The sequence below is a fragment of the Neovison vison genome, chromosome 2 (assembly GCF_020171115.1).
Source record: "Neovison vison isolate M4711 chromosome 2, ASM_NN_V1, whole genome shotgun sequence".
Classification (NCBI taxonomy): domain Eukaryota; kingdom Metazoa; phylum Chordata; class Mammalia; order Carnivora; family Mustelidae; genus Neogale; species Neogale vison.
This window is the reverse complement of record NC_058092.1, coordinates 35,397,107-35,413,321: the sequence shown is the minus strand read 5'-3', so window position 1 is coordinate 35,413,321 and position 16,215 is coordinate 35,397,107. Positions and strand designations below refer to the sequence as shown.

At 40.3% G+C, this 16,215-nt stretch overlaps 1 protein-coding gene across 1 annotated transcript in view; it reads left to right on the top strand.

Moving 5' to 3' along the window:
- ZSWIM5 (zinc finger SWIM-type containing 5) overlaps positions 1–16,215 on the top strand; it is a 222,579-nt gene that overhangs the window by 183,412 nt on the left and 22,952 nt on the right. Inside the window, exons 6-11 of the mRNA XM_044238098.1 lie at positions 7,525–7,701; positions 11,039–11,185; positions 11,641–11,778; positions 13,214–13,474; positions 13,686–13,821; positions 14,828–14,985. Coding sequence (XP_044094033.1) covers positions 7,525–7,701; positions 11,039–11,185; positions 11,641–11,778; positions 13,214–13,474; positions 13,686–13,821; positions 14,828–14,985 — 1,017 coding nt within the window. The remainder of the gene's footprint in view (positions 1–7,524; positions 7,702–11,038; positions 11,186–11,640; positions 11,779–13,213; positions 13,475–13,685; positions 13,822–14,827; positions 14,986–16,215) is intronic.

Sequence of the window (16,215 nt, the reverse complement as noted above, 5' to 3'; positions counted from 1 at the left end):
TGATTCTTTTTCTCCCTCACTTGAGATCCAAACCATGAGCAAATCCTATTGGCTTTACCTTCAGAATATATCCAGAATCCATATATTTTTTCTTTTTTTTCGGATTTTTATTTAAATTCTACTTAGCTAACATACAGTGCAATATTGGTTTCAGGAATAGAATTCAGTGATTTATCACTTACATACAACATCCAGTGCTCATCCTAACAAGTGCCCTCCTTAATACCCATCACCCTTCTGGCCCATCCCCTACCCACATCCCTCGATTACCCCTCAGTTTGTTCTCTATATTTAAAAGTCTGTTATGGTTTGTCTCCCTCTCTCTTTTTTTGTTTTCCCCCTCCTCCCATATGTTCATTTGTTTTGTTTCTTAAATTCATATATAACTGAAATCATATGGTATTTGTCTTTCTCTAACTGACTTTTTTCACTTAGCATAATACCCTCTAGTTCCATCCATACCATTGCCATTTCAATTCTTGCAATTTCAATTGCAACATTTCATTCTTTTTGATGGCTGTTTGTGTGTGTGTGTGTGTACACATCTTTATCCATTCATCAGTCAATGGACATTTGTGCTCTCTCCATAGTTTGGCTGTTGTTGATAGTGCTGCTATATATAAGCATCAGGGTGCATGTACCCCTCTGTTATCTGTATTTTTGTATCCTTTGGGTAAATACCTAGTAGTGCAATTTCTGGGACATAGAGTAGCTCTATTTTTAACTTTTTGAGGAACCTCCAAACTGTTCTCCAGAGTGGCTGTACCAATTTGCATTCCCACCAACAGTGCAAGAGGATTCCCCTTTCCCTGCATCCTTGCCAACACCTTCTGTTTCTTGTATTATTACTTTTAGCTATTTTGACAAGTGTGAGATGGTATCTCACTCTGGTTTTGATTTGTATTTCTCTGATGATGAGTGACATTGAGCATTTTTTCATGTGCCTATTAGCCATCTGGATATCTTCTTTGGAAAATTGTCTGTTCATGTCTTCTGTTCATCAGAATCCATATATTCTTATGACCTCTACTGCTTATTACTCTGGCCAAATTGCCATCATTTTCACAAATTATTGCAGTGACCTCCTAACTGCCCATCCTGCTTTTGCCCTTCAACCTCATGGTCTAGTCTCAATACTGTTGCCAGTTAACCTTTTTTTTTTTTTTTTTCAATTTATTTATTTTCAGAAAAACATTATTCATTATTTTTTCACCACACCCAGTGCTCCATGCAAGCCGTGCCCTCTATAATACCCACCACCTGGTACCCCAACCTCCCACCCCCCCGCCACTTCAAACCCCTCAGATTGTTTTTCAGAGTCCATAGTCTCTCATGGTTCACCTCCCCTTCCAATTTACCCAAATTCCCTACTCCTCTCTAACGCCCCTTGTCCTCCATGCTATTTGTTATGCTCCACAAATAAGTGAAACCATATGATAATTGACTCTCTCTGCTTGACTTATTTCACTCAGCATAATCTCTTCCAGTCCCGTCCATATTGCTACAAAAGTTGGGTATTCATCCTTTCTGATGGAGTCATAATACTCCATAGTGTATATGGACCACATCTTCCTTATCCATTCATCCGTTGAAGGGCATCTTGGTTCTTTCCATAGTTTGGCGACCGTGGCCATTGCTGCTATAAACATTGGGGTACAGATGGCCCTTCTTTTCACGACATCTGTGTCTTTGGGGTAAATACCCAGGAGTGCAATTGCAGGGTCATAGGGAAGCTCTATTTTTCATTTCTTGAGGAATCTCCACACTGTTCTCCAAAGAGGCTGCACCAACTTGCATTCCCACCAACAGTGTAAGAGGGTTCCCCTTTCTCCACATCCTCTCCAACACATGTTGTTTCCTGTTTTGTTAATTTTGGCCATTCTAACTGGCGTAAGGTGATATCTCAATGTGGTTTTAATTTGAATCTCCCTGAGGGCTAATGATGATGAGCATTTTTTCATGTGTCTGATAGCCATTTGTATGTCTTGATTGGAGAAGTGTCTGTTCATATCTTCTGCCCATTTTTTGATGTGTTTGTCTGTTTCGTGTGGGTTGAGTTTGAGGAGTTCATTATAGATCCTGGATATCAACCTTTTGTCTGTACTGTCATTTGCAAATATCTTCTCCCATTCCGTGGGTTGCCTCTTTGTTTTTTTGACTGTTTTCTTTGCTGTGCAGAAGCTTTTGATTTTGATGAAGTCCCAGAAGTTTATTTTCGCTTTTGTTTCCTTTGCCTTTGGAGACGTATCTTGAAAGAAGTTGCTGTGGCTGATATCAAAGAGATTACTGCCTATGTTCTCCTCTAAGATTCTGATGGATTCCTGTCTCACGTTGAGGTCTTTTATCCATTTTGAGCTGATCTTTGTGTACGGTGTAAGAGAATGGTCGAGTTTCATTCTTCTACATATAGCTGTCCAGTTTTCGCAGCACCATTTATTGAAGAGACTGTCTTTTTTCCACTGTATATTTTTTCCTGTTTTGTCAAAGATTAATTGACCATAGAGTTGAGGGTCCATATCTGGGCTCTCTACTCTGTTCCACTGGTCTATGTGTCTGTTTTTATGCCAGTACCATGCTGTCTTGGTGATCACAGCTTTGTAATAAAGCTTGAAGTCAGGTAAGGTGATGCCGCCAGCTTTATTTTTGTTTTTCAACATTTCCTTAGCGATTCGGGGTCTCTTCTGATTCCATACAAATTTTAGGATTATTTGCTCCTAGTTTTCCTAATTTTATTTGCTCTTTGAAGAATGCCGGTGGAATTTTGATCGGAATGGCATTAAAAGTATAGATTGCTCTAGGCAGTATAGACATTTTAACAATGTTTATTCTTCCGATCCAAGAGCATGGAATGGTTTTCCATCTATTTGTGTCTTCTTCAATTTCTTTCATGAGTGTTCTGTAGTTCCTCAAGTACAGATCCTTTACTTCTTTAGTTAGGTTTATTCCCAGGTATCTTATGGTTCTTGGTGCTCTAGTAAATGGAATCGATTTTCTAATTTCCCTTTCTGTATTTTCATTGTTAGTGTATAAGAAAGCCACTGATTTCTGCACATTGACTTTATATCCTGCCACGTTGCTGAATTGCTGTATGAGTTCTAGTAGTTTGGGGGTGGAGTCTTTTGGGTTTTCCATATAAAGAATCATGTCATCTGCAAAGAGAGAGAGTTTGACTTCTTCATTACCAATTTGGATACCTTTTATTTCTCTCTGTTGTCTGATTGCTGTTGCTAGGACTTCTAATACTATGTTGAACAAGAGTGGTGAAAGTGGGCATCCTTGTCTTGTTCCTGATCTCAATGGGAAGGCTGCAAGCTTATTCCCATTGAGGATGATATTTGCTGTGGGTCTTTCATAGATAGATTTGATGAGGTTCAGGAATGTTCCCTCTATCCCTATACTTTGAAGCGTTTTAATCAGGAACGGATGCTGGATTTTGTCAAATGCTTTTTCTGCATCAATTGAGAGGACCATGTGGTTCTTCTCTCTTCTCATATTAATTTGTTGTATCACATTGATTGATTTGCGAATGTTGAACCATCCTTGTAGCCCAGGGATGAATCCCACCTGATCATGGTGGATAATCTTTTTAATTTGCTGTTGGATCCTGTTGGCTAGGATCTTGTTGAGAATCTTAGCATCCATATTCATCAGTGATATTGGTCTGAAATTCTCCTTTTTGGTAGGGTCCTTGCCTGGTTTGGGGATCAGGGTAATGCTGGCTTCATAGAAAGAGTCTGGAAGTTTTCCTTCTGCTTCAATTTTTTGAAACAGCTTCAGGAGAATAGGTGTTATTTCTTCTTTGAAGGTTTGGTAGAATTCCCCAGGGAATCCGTCAGGTCCTGGGCTCTTGTTTTTTGGCAGGTTTTTGATCACTGATTCAATCTCGTTATTAGATATCGGTCTATTCAGGTTGTTGATTTCTTCCTGGTTCAATTTTGGTAGTTTATATTTTTCCAGGAATGCATCCATTTCATCTAGGTTGCTAAGCTTATTGGCATATAAATGTTCGTAATAACTTCTGATGATTGTTTCTACTTCCTTGGTGTTAGTTGTGATCTCTCCCTTATCATTCATAATTTTATGAATTTGGGCTTTCTCTCTTCTTTTGGATTAGTGTAGCCAGTGGCTTATCGATCTTATTGATTCTTTCAAAAAACCAGCTTCTAGTTTCATTGATACGTTCTACTGTATCTCTGGTTTCTCCCTCATTGATCTCAGCTCTAATCTTGATGATTTCCCTTCTTATGTGTGGAGTTGGTTTGATATGTTGTTGATCCTCCAGTTCTTTAAGGTGTAGAGACAGCTGGTGTGTTCTGGATTTTTCAATTTTTTTGAGCGAGGCTTGGATGGCTATATATTTTCCCCTTAGGACCGCCTTTGCTGTATCCCATAGCTTTTGGACTGAAGTGTCTTCATTCTCATTGGTTTCCATGAATTGTTTCAGTTCTTCTTTGATATCCTGGTTGATCCAAGCATTCTTAAGCAAGGTGGTCTTTAGCTTCCAGGTGTTTGAGTTCCTTCGGAACTTTTCCTTGTGATTGAGCTCCAGTTTCAAAGCATTGTGATCTGAGAATATGCAGGGAATAATCTCAGTCTTTTGGTATCAGTTGAGTCCTGATTTGTGACCCAGTATGTGGTCTATTCTGGAGAAAGTTCCATGTGCACTTGAGAAGAATGAGTATTCTATTGTTTTAGGGTGGAATGTTCTGTATATATCTATGAGGTCCATCTGGTCCAATGTGTCATTCAATACTCTTGTTTCTTTATTGATTTTCTGCTTCGATGATCTGTCTAATTCTGAAAGAGGCGTGTTAAGATCTCCTATGATTAGTGTATTCATATCAATATGACTCTTTATCTTGATTAACAGTTTTCTTAAGTAATTGGCTGCTCCCATATTGGGAGCATAGATATTTACAATTGTTAGATCATCTTGGTGGATAGTCCCTTTAAGGATTATGTAGTGTCCTGTATCTCTGACTACAGTCTTTAGTTTGAAGTCTAATTTATCTGATATGAGAATCGCTACCCCAGCCTTCTTTTGAGTCCCATTGGCATGAAAGATGCTTCTCCACCCCTTCACTTTCAGTCTGTGTGTATCTTTAGGTTCAAAATGGGTCTCTTGTAGACAGCATATGGATGGGTCCTGTCGTTTTATCCAATCTGCAACCCTGTGCCGTTTTATGGGTGCATTTAGGCCATTCACATTGAGAGTGATTATTGATAGATACGTTTTTATTGACATCGAGTTACCTTTGAAGTCTTTCTTTCTGTAGACTGTCTCTATGTTTCTGTTCAATGCTATTCTTGGGATTTTTCCTCTTTTATAGAACCCCCCTTAATATTTTTTTTTAAGATTTTATTTATTTATTTGTCAGAGAGAGAGGGAGAGCGAGCGAGCACAGGCAGACAGAGAGGCAGGCAGAGGCAGAGGGAGAAGCAGGCTCCCTGCCGAGCAAGGAGCCCGATGTGGGACTCGATCCCAGGACGCTGGGATCATGACCTGAGCCGAAGGCAGCTGCTTAACCAACTGAGCCACCCAGGCGTCCCGCCAGTTAACCTTTTAAAAAGCAGGTTGCATCATACACCTTTAACAGCTCAAAGCCCTCTAGTGGCTTCTCATCTTTTACTCATGGCCTGTAAGGTCCTCAATAATCTGGCTTTCTAGAATCTCTCTGACCTTATCTCCTATAATTTTCCTGCTTGCTCATTCCACTCTCAGTACACTGGCCTCCTTGCTACCTTCCAATACTCCAAATATGTACCCACCTTGGGATTTTAGCATTTGCTATTCCTTTTTGCCTAGAATGCTCTTCCCTTAGTTATCTTAGTTATCAGGCTTAAAGTCTCTGTTCAAATGTTACCTTATTAGATACCATTCTATATAAAACAATAACCCCCACCCAACACCAGCTTGCCTCTCTCCCTAATTTTGCTTTAATCTTTTCTAAAGCACTCAAAACCATCTCATATACCTGGTATACTGTATATTTATTGAACTTTCTCTGCCCATTTACATGTAAAGTTCCATGAAGATAGTGACTTTACATATCCTTAGCACCTAGAACAAGTACCTGCCATGTGTAGGTGCTCTTTATTTATGGACTTGTTGAATATAGGGAGCCTAATCCCTACTGTGGGTTGAGAAGACCCAAGGTAGAGTCTCAGTTCAGCAAGAGAGGGGTTTAGACTGCAGCCAGTAGGAGGTACATTGTGCTTCTACTGAGGGACAACTTGAAGGAGAAGACATTTCAGTAGATATTGTCATGCTATTTTTTTTAAAGATTTAATTTATTTATTTGACAGACGGAGATCACAAGTAGGCAGAGAAGCAGGCAGAGAGAGAGGGGGAAGCAGGCTGCCCGCTGAGCAGAGAGCCCGATGTGGGGTTCGATCCCAGGACCCTGGAATCATGATCTGAGCCGAAGGCAGAGGCTTTAACCCACTGAGCCACCCAGGCGCCCCTGTCATGCTATTCTTATTTAACCCTCTAAACCCACACTCTATGGAATATATCAAATTCTGAAGAGATGAACATATTCTAAGGGCTTTTGCCTAATGAATGAATATGTTCTTTTCTTCATTTCTTTCATGTTCATTTTGAATCCTCTGGCTTTCCCTCCCAGTTTTTTTGCACAGACTCAGTGGATGTATAGCTCATTTGGGCATCTCTGGAAACATCTGTATAATATTTTAGTACTTGATCCCAGACCACTTGTCCTTAATCTGGCAGAGAGTCAATTAAATAATCCTTTAGGGTTGATTGGTTTGTTTGTTTGTTAGTTTTTAATTTCCTTAAATGTAGTTTCCATGAGGCCTTCTGTCTCCAGAGTTTATGATGACATATCTTTCATTTGATCTTCCTCCATACCACCCTTAAAAGTTGAGGCTATTTTGTCTAAACTGTTTTGGTTTCCTTGCAGACTTTTTCCTGAAGAGAGATGGCATGGTAAGAGTCCATGTTAATTTAATTAGTCTTTGTCAGTATCAGTTTTTCATATTCAAGAACAAGACTGTAAGCCTATAGATACATCAGTGTGATAAAGGGACCAGAATACATAGGACTTGCACCCTTTTTCAGCGTTTAATATAAATTACATGAAGTCTTTAGTCTGATAAGGGTCAGGCTGTAAATGAGACAGGTTATGGATTGACCAGGGGAATTATCTAGCTACTTCTCTCTTCCTCTGACTTCTATAGAAGTGGTTGGTATCCTCATAATTGAGCAGCTGAGCACCACTGTCTCTCTTCTTTTTCATGTGGCTCTCAGTCCTAGTAGAAATTGGTCTTCTGTAGACTGGAAAGGCAGCCATAGGTCTCTGTAGAAAGGATCTTGCCATAGAGGGCTAGCCACATTAAGGGCTAGCCGATAAAGAGGCAGCACATCAAGCACCAGACAGACAGCAGAGGGGCTGCTCTCATGAACCACATCTACTATTCTCATCCTCCCACTCTGAAGAAGACATAAGCGTTAGAGCTTCAGATTACCTGTCACTGAACTGCTGCATGTCTTTCTTTCCCCAGACTCCTTATCCAGACCAAGACGAACAGTGTTCACTAGAGCCATCGAGGGCCGTGAATTACATTGGCAGGACAGCCACTTACAGCGAATAATAAGCAGCGATATATATACAGCTCCTGCCTGCCAGCAGGAAAGTGAGAGACTACTGTTTAATTCCCAAGGCCAGCCGCTGTGGCTTGGTAAGTGTACCTCTCCTCTCCTCTAAGAATTTCAGAGCTCAGTCTTACCTTGTGCCAGGCCAGAACTACATAGGTGCTGGCAACACAACTCCAATTTGGACAGATCTTTTGGGGCCTTAACTAGGGACTCAGGGTATTTATGTGAAGCATCGGCTACTTCCATGTGTATTTAGCTGAAGTATAATGACCTCAAACAGAGGAATTTGTGTTGCTTCCAGAGTTTTAGGAGGGGAAAGGAGTTAATAAATCTCAAAGAGTACTCATAAAACCATTAAACATCAGTTCATAGGCTCTTAGTCAACAGTTGCAGAGCAATGTTATAATCCACTCTGAAATTAATATATTTTACAAAAAGGCACTAACTCCGAAATTTAAATTACCCTGTGCTAGTAGCTAGAGCACTATCTGCATTTGTCACCAAGCTGTCTTCTTTCCTCCTCTCCACTTTCCCTTCCTTCCTTCATTATAAAGGAACAGAGCTCTTCATTGTGGGTTTAAAGATTCCTCTGGCTGTATGCCAATCTCTTCTTTGCTTTATCACAGGATGCTCATTCCAAAACAGACACTTTTAAAAAATACTCACTGTCTGAGTCTTACAACAATGTATGTATATCAACAATGACATATATTTTTATATCTTCTCCCAATTCCTTACCTTCATCCTTCACTACATTTCTTTGTCTTTCTCAAGATCTTGCTGAATATGCAGGGACACCCATGTGACTCAGTTGGTTAAGCGTCTGTCTTTGGTTCAGGTCATGATCCCGGGGTCCTGGGATTGAGTCCCGCATCAGGCTCCCTGCTCCGTAAGGAGACTGCGTCTCCCTCTCCTGCACCCCCTGCTTGTGTTCTTGTGACCTCTCTCTCTGTGTCAAATAAATAAAACAAAATCTTAAAAAAAAAAAAAAAAAAAACTTGCTGACTCTGCATATGTCCCTGTCTCTCTTAAAAGCCTTGCCCAAACTCACTGTGGGCCACTACCCGAAGTCTCTCCTTTAGTCACCTTTCCTCTTCTCAGATCTAATACGTCCAAAACATAAATCTAACAAGTGTGTGAAATCATATGCATCTCGTCAGCAAACAAAGGTGAAAATCAAAACAACACTGAATTGGGGCGCTTGGGTGGCTCAGTGGATTAAGCCTCTGCCTTCAGCTCAGGTCATGATCTCAGAGCCCTGGGATCGAGCCCCACATCAGGCTGTCTGCTCAGCAGGGAGCCTGCCTCCCTCTCTCTCTGCCTGCCTCTCTGCCTACTTGTGATCTCTCTTTCTGTGTCAAATAAATAAATAAAATCTTTAAAAAAACAACAACACTGAATTACCATTTTTTGATTGTCAAATGGTCAGAGATTTTTGAAGTAAAGATAATAATTAGTTTATGGTGTGGGAAAAGTTACATGGAGATAGTTATTCTCATTTACTACTAGTAGGAATGGAAGTGCTTATACCCTGTCTGAAGGGTATTTCAATAATGCTTATCAAAAGCTGTTAAAATACATTCATACCATTTGACCCAGGAATTCTACATCTAGGAATTTATCCTGCGCTATAATTAACTAAGAATATGTGTAAAGCTAGGGGCTGTATTAGAGCATGGACGTAAATAATGTACAGATGAGAAAGATTGGAAATAATCTTAATGTCCAACAGTAGGGGATTGATTGACTCAGTGGATTATATCCATATTTTCAGAGGAATAGTATATCAGCATTTTTAATGTTGTAGAAGTATATTTAATGATCTAAAAAAAACTTATTAATACATTATTCAGAGAAAAAACCCAGCTACAAAACAATTATAGTATTATCCCATGGGGGCACCTAGTGGCTCAGTTTGTTAAGAGTCTCAAGGTCGTAAGATAGGGCTCTCTCCAACGTGGAGGGGAGTCTGCTTCTCTCCATCTCTCCATCTCTCTCTTATCTCTCTCCTCCTTCTGCCTGCCCCTCCCCCTGCTCATGCTCTCTCTCTAAAATAAATAAGTCTTTAAAAAATAATAATAATAATAAGGGATGCCTGGGTGGCTCAGTCGGTTAAGCAGCTGCCTTCGGCTCAGGTCATGATCCCAGGGTCCTGGGATCGAGCCCCGCATCAGGCTCTCTGTTCAGCGGGGAGCCTGCTTCTCTCTCTGCCTTTGCTCACTTGTGCTCCCTCTCCCTGACAAATAAGTAAATAACATCTTAAAAAAAATAATGATCATATTATTCCATGGATATATATATACACAATCAGAATATATATACACACATACTTAATGCATACATATACACAATACTAGAAATAATGGTTATCTCTGATTTTTATTTTATATTTTGCTTATCTGTATTTTCAAATTTTCTGCAGTTATTTCTGACTTTGAATGTTATCTTTAAAATAAATCACAAAATGGGGGCACCTGCTTTGCTCAGTTGGTTGTGTCCAATTCTTGATCTCAGCTCAGGTCTTGATCTCAGGGTCATGAGTTTGAGCTCTGCATTGAGCTCTACACTGGGCATGGAATCTATTTAAGTTTTTAAAAAATCGCCCAATGAACCATTAATCTCATTATAATCACTTGCCCATTTTTAAGCTTTTGAGGCCCTCCATTATCCTTAAGTTAAATCCAGTCTCCTTAGTATGGCATATCAGACTCTACATTTCTAGGCAGTCTCTGGTGACATAACTTAACTCGGCACAGAACTATTTGTTATACTCAAAAGATGCTTTATAGAATGCTTCTTATGTTTTATTTATATGCCGTTGCTTATATGTTCTTTTTTGCTGGCAGTGCCTTTTCCTGTTTGTCTACCTAATTAAAATCTTGCTAGTTCTACAAAGTGCTGCTCAAATATTATTTTCTCTCTGTATATATTACTATCATGTTGTTTACTTTTAACTGTTTTATAATGATCTGTTTATGTATCATTTGTGAGGTCTTTGAGGCAAGTGGTCATTTCTTATTTACGTTTGTACTTCCTTTGCCTGGCAAGCAAACTGGCATAAAATAGGTTCTCAGGAATGTAGGATTAATAAATGAGGCCTTTCTCTGTAGGCAGTTAGCTGCTACCTCCACTGAGTTCTTATAGTCCAAGGTCACAAAGAGGTACTACATTTTATTATCCTAGTTGTGTGTTCCTTTCTACATTATTCCACTCTACAGAGGCCACATGGTGGCTCTTTGAAGGTAGTGCCTGTGACTTATTCAACTCTGTATTCTTAAAAGATAAAACATGGGTCTTGGTACACAGTAGATATCTGCTGAATTTTAGGAACTGAGCAAAACACAAACCCCCTTTATCAAACATGAATTTTCCTCATTGGAAAATCTAACCCAACCAAAATATTTTCTTCTCATCTGATAGAGCATGTGCCTACAGCCTGCGCTCGGGTCGATGCTCTGCGCTCCCATGGTTATCCAAAAGAGGCCCTCAGACTCACGGTGGCCATTATCAATACTCTGAGGTTGCAGCAACAACGGCAGCTGGAAATCTACAAGCATCAGAAGAAAGGTATAGTGATAAGGAGCCATCTTAACTTCTCAGGCTGGGGCTGATAAGGATCTTCAGAGGCTATAAGTTTCATGGACTGGCAGGAGGGAAGGAATTTCAGGGTTTTCTACCTGATGTGTGGAATACCTCACTTTACCTCTATAAATCTCAGGGTTTTTTTAATCTACAAAATGGGAATAATAATGCTGGTCTGCATCCCTCACAGGCAGTTGGAAGACCCAGTAAGATCTGGTATAAGACCCTCTTTAAACTGTAAAACTATATTTACGTTATGTGTGCTGTGAGCAAGAAGTCTAAATGCAGACTTCAAGACCTTATAGCTAATAAACTTGTGACCACCCAAGGCGAGACAATGGGGGAAGATTTTTTTTTAAGTTGCTAATGAGAAGACTCAGACAGGGAAAGAGAGCAGTGTGTCCCTATCGGTTTCTAAAATTTGGGTCTGTTGTTTCCAGAACTGTTACAGAGAGGAACCACAACCATCACAAACCTGGAAGGCTGGGTGGGCCACCCCCTGGATCCCATTGGCTGCCTGTTTCTCACTTTGACTGAGGCCTGTCGTCTGAATGATGATGGCTATCTGGAAGTGTCAGGTACAGGGGTCAGCCTGAGAAGAACTAGAACTGTCCTTGGTGGCTCTCCCTTCCCTATCTGACTCTGTCTACATTTCCTGCAGCCTTTGTCCTCTTATCCAAATTGGACCTGCCCTGAGAGGTTTCCTTGGGCTTCATCTCTTTCTCACCTTCCTTTCCCACCCCGTAGACTGGCCCCATCCTATTCTCCTATTTCCCCTTGCCAGCTTTCCTTTGCTCCTCTCACTTCCATACCATGAATACCTAACGAGTGTAATCCAAAGTGAGTATGAAGAGCGATAGTATTCAGGAGGCAGAGGCCAAGTCTTGGAGCAGTCTTGAAGTGGAAAAGAACTTCCGAAAAAAAGAATGTGTGTAACCCTTACAATTGCATAATACTCTCATATTTTCTTTGAACCTTCTTCCTCATGATGGTTATATTCTGATTTTACCAGTGATAATAGGACTAGAAAGGAAGAATCTTAGTAGTCTCAGTGTAGCAAGGACTAGAGACAGAATTTTATGCCATCACTATATTTTATACATACATCTATTATGGTATTTAGCCCACTGCAGCACAATTTGTTTACAAGTGATTATCTTACTAGACTTCAGTTTCTTGAAAGTAGAAATTATGACTTACTTATCTTTGTGATCCCAGCACTTAGTGCAATACCGCTCATTTAATAGTTTTCCATAAATATTTAACCAGATAAGTGAAGAAGAAAGAAAAGAAACAAGACTCTAAACCCCTGTAAGACTTTAAACCTGTGCTCGTTTTCTAAAACTTTGAACCCAGAGGTGGAACATAGAAGGTAATAATTACAAAGAAGTTGCAAGTGTTACAAAAGTAGTAGTTTAAATGGATGGATTTGGATCTCTCTGGGTAGAGATACAGTGGGTGTCCCCAATCTGAGCTAGAGCTGCCCTTATCTTCCCTCTAATCACCTGAAAAGAAATCATCCTCTTTGGTCTGTTTCCTCTGCACAGTGACACTTACGTCTCAAAAACCTGAGACTGCACTTGAAATGTATTCATCAAGGACGTACACTTAGCTCCTTTCACATACCAGACCCTGGAGATGCACAGGGCAATAAGATAATGTCTCTTCCCTTCAAGTGCTCATACTCTAGTGAAATAGACAGACAAAAAAACCCAAAACCAAACAAACAAACAAAAACCCAACAGATAATCATGTATTACATAATGTGTTAGCAAAAGTTTAATATAAGATCCACTTCTTCTCCAACTGGTCTAACCAGTTCACATATTGGGAAGGAGTTGGGAATCTCTGCTCTATGTAATCTTTTTCAGTATAGTTTCCTTACTGCTCTGGGGTTTTGACTCAGCTTCCCTGTGGCATCTGCTGACCTAATTGTTTCCAAAGTGGGAGGGAGAGAGGAGCAAAAGAATCCACGGAACTGACCTAAAGAATCTGGTCCCATGTTGCCCTCAGATATGAATGAAAGCAGGCCCCCTGTATACCAGCATGTACCTGTGGCTACAGGCTGCCCAAACAGCCATGAGTCCTACCTGTCACTGGCCCTGGAAGTTGCTCTGATGGGGATGGGTCAGCAGAGAGTGATGCCTGAAGGCCTCTACACACAGGACAAGGTGTGCCGTAACGAGGAACAGCTCCTGAGTCGACTTCAGGAGCTGCAGCTGGACGATGAGCTAGTGCGAACACTGCAGAAACAGTGCATCTTACTCCTGGAGGGTAAGTAGAGAAGGGTTTTGTCGTAGTACCTTAGGCTTGTAACTCTGAGTTCCTCTCTGTAACAGAGTACTGTACAGAATCATTTTTTACATTAAAGTATAGTTCAAGTTCCCAGGGCTAGCAAACATGTGCAGGATTCTATAGCTCAAGTCCAGATTGGCAAATAGAAGCATGTAGATAAATAACTGGCTGTCCTATCTTCTTCCTGCAGGAGGCCCCTTCAGTGGTCTAGGAGAAGTCATTCACCGAGAGAGTGTTCCCATGCATACCTTTGCCAAGTATTTGTTCTCAGCTCTGCTGCCTCATGATCCAGACCTGTCCTATAAATTAGCCTTACGTGCCATGAGGTGGGTAGCCCTTTCCCAGCCCAGTTGCTTCCATCAAAGCAGAAATCTCCACTGCTCTTTTTCTTTATCTCACTTTCTTCTCTTTCCCTCTTTGTCTCTTCTATTAGACCTGAAAATACTGGACCAAGCACACTCTAAAATTACTCAGGCATATTCCTATTATCTAGGATTCCTGTCTGGAATGACTTGCTGGTGACTCACTTGGCTCCCTGGTTGTACTCCTGGTGGGTCACCTGAGAAAGCCCCTAAGTTTTTAGTAGATATGGAGCACCCAAGACCTGAGTATCTTTGTCTCTGGGGCCCATTAGGCAGCATGAGAATGGGTGTGAGCCCTTCTGTAGCTCAAATGAGTCATGGTTCCTAGGCAGAGGTCACCAGATGCATCTAGAAGAAATAAAAATAAGTCTTTCTATACCAGAACTTGAGAACAATGAGCTATGAGGATCTTGTTTTCAAACTAGAATAGGATCCTTAGGCAGGTGGACCTCTAGGATGCAATAGACCGTACAGAAGAATTTTAGTTAGATCAGAAGGCTGAGAGAGCTCTTCACTTCAACCAGAAAAAGACTGCAGAGGATTCCTTAGCATATGTTTCTTATACTTTAAAAAAAATAATTTTAGGGCTTTCTAACTGCCTTTCAAATCTATTTGCAGTAAGAAGTATTCAGCTTGAGTTCTACAAGTACCCAGACATTCACCTCACATACAGTATAGTATTCTAAGTTTTAAAACCTTTAAGGCTCAGGGTGCCTAGGTTTCTCAGTCAGTTAGGTGTCCAATTCTTGATCTCAGCTCAGATCTTGATCTCAGGGTCATGAATCCAAGCCCTGCCTTAGGCTCCATCCTGAGCATGGAGCCTACATTAAAAAACAGAGAAACAATCTTTAAAGCTCTTAGTTAACCCTTTCTTGCACAGTTCTTCCCCAGCAAAGAACAAACTTCTCTAAGGTGGCTCAGAATGTAAAGGGTCTGGATGGTGGCTGATGACTCTCCCTGGGTCTTCTAGGTTACCTGTTCTAGAAAACTCAACTTCTACAGGCGACACTTCTCACCCTCACCATATGGTGTCTGTGGTGCCCAGCCGTTATCCTCGCTGGTTCACGCTTGGACACTTGGAATCACAGCAATGTGAACTGGCCTCCACCATGTTGACCGCTGCCAAAGGTGAGCATAGATAGAACTTAGGCTCCAGCACCCCCACTATGCTGGCCCATTCATGGTCTATCAAGCGCTTGGTCTGTGGTCTCCTAAAGAAGAAAAGCTATTCTTGACTACTTAGAGTGATAGGGATCCCCACTTTGATTGCTGTCATTAGAATGAGCACCCAGGTCCAAGACAGAGTTTTGCCTTTGTTACTAATTGTGGGATGCTGAATATGTAGAATGAAATCATCTTTAAGATAACTTCTAAATTTAACCTTCCATATGATGTAGTCACTTTGTCTTTGCAAGCCTCAGGTTCAAAATCTACAAAATGGGATTCATTGTCAGTTAACCTGTCAGCCTCCCCAGGGCCATTGGAAGATCCAGGGAAGTCATGACTAAGAAAGAATTATAAATCTCTATAGATATGAGAGTCTGTGATATTTCCAGGGCTCCTTGTCCGAAGATAGACAGCTAAGATGGACTCTCACATTTTCAAACTCACATACTACCTCCCTGTTAGCTAGGTAGGTTTCACCACAAAAAGAAATGAAAACAAGCCCCTGAGAAGCTATAATGAAATACTAGCTTGTGTGGGTTGCAAATATTTTTCTGATACTAGGAAACTATGGATATTTTAAGGTACTTTTTATTAAAAAATAATTTCAGGTTGTGTCTTATTGCCCAAAAAATATATGTTCATTATGGAAAAGGTAAAAGATACAGATATATCAATATGAAAATGATCAATACACCAACACAAAACTTGAACAAAGGATATGATCAGACAGTCAAAGGATATGATCTGACAGTTCACAGAAAAGAAGATACAGATAACTTTTGAACAATTAAATACCTGGACTTCCTTGAGAAATGCAAATTAAAATTACCCTGAGATAGCATTATTCATCAATCTTATAGGCAAAAATCAATAAACTTATTAATAGGCATCCATGTGGGGGTGATGTTGGCAGTGGTGTGGCATGGAGTATCAGATTCCAAGCAGGATCAGATGACTACAGATCTAGGACGTTCAATTAACCTCAAGCACTAGAAACCCAAAGAAAACTTTATCAAGGGGCATCATAATCAAATTGTTTAAAACCAGTATTAAAAGAGAAAATTTTACTTAAAAGTAATTAGAGAAAAAAGACATATTATATACAAAAGACAAAAGATTAAATATGAGAGCAAGTTTCTCACTTGAAACAGTATAAACCAGAAAAAAAGTGGAGGAAATTCTTTAAAGTAC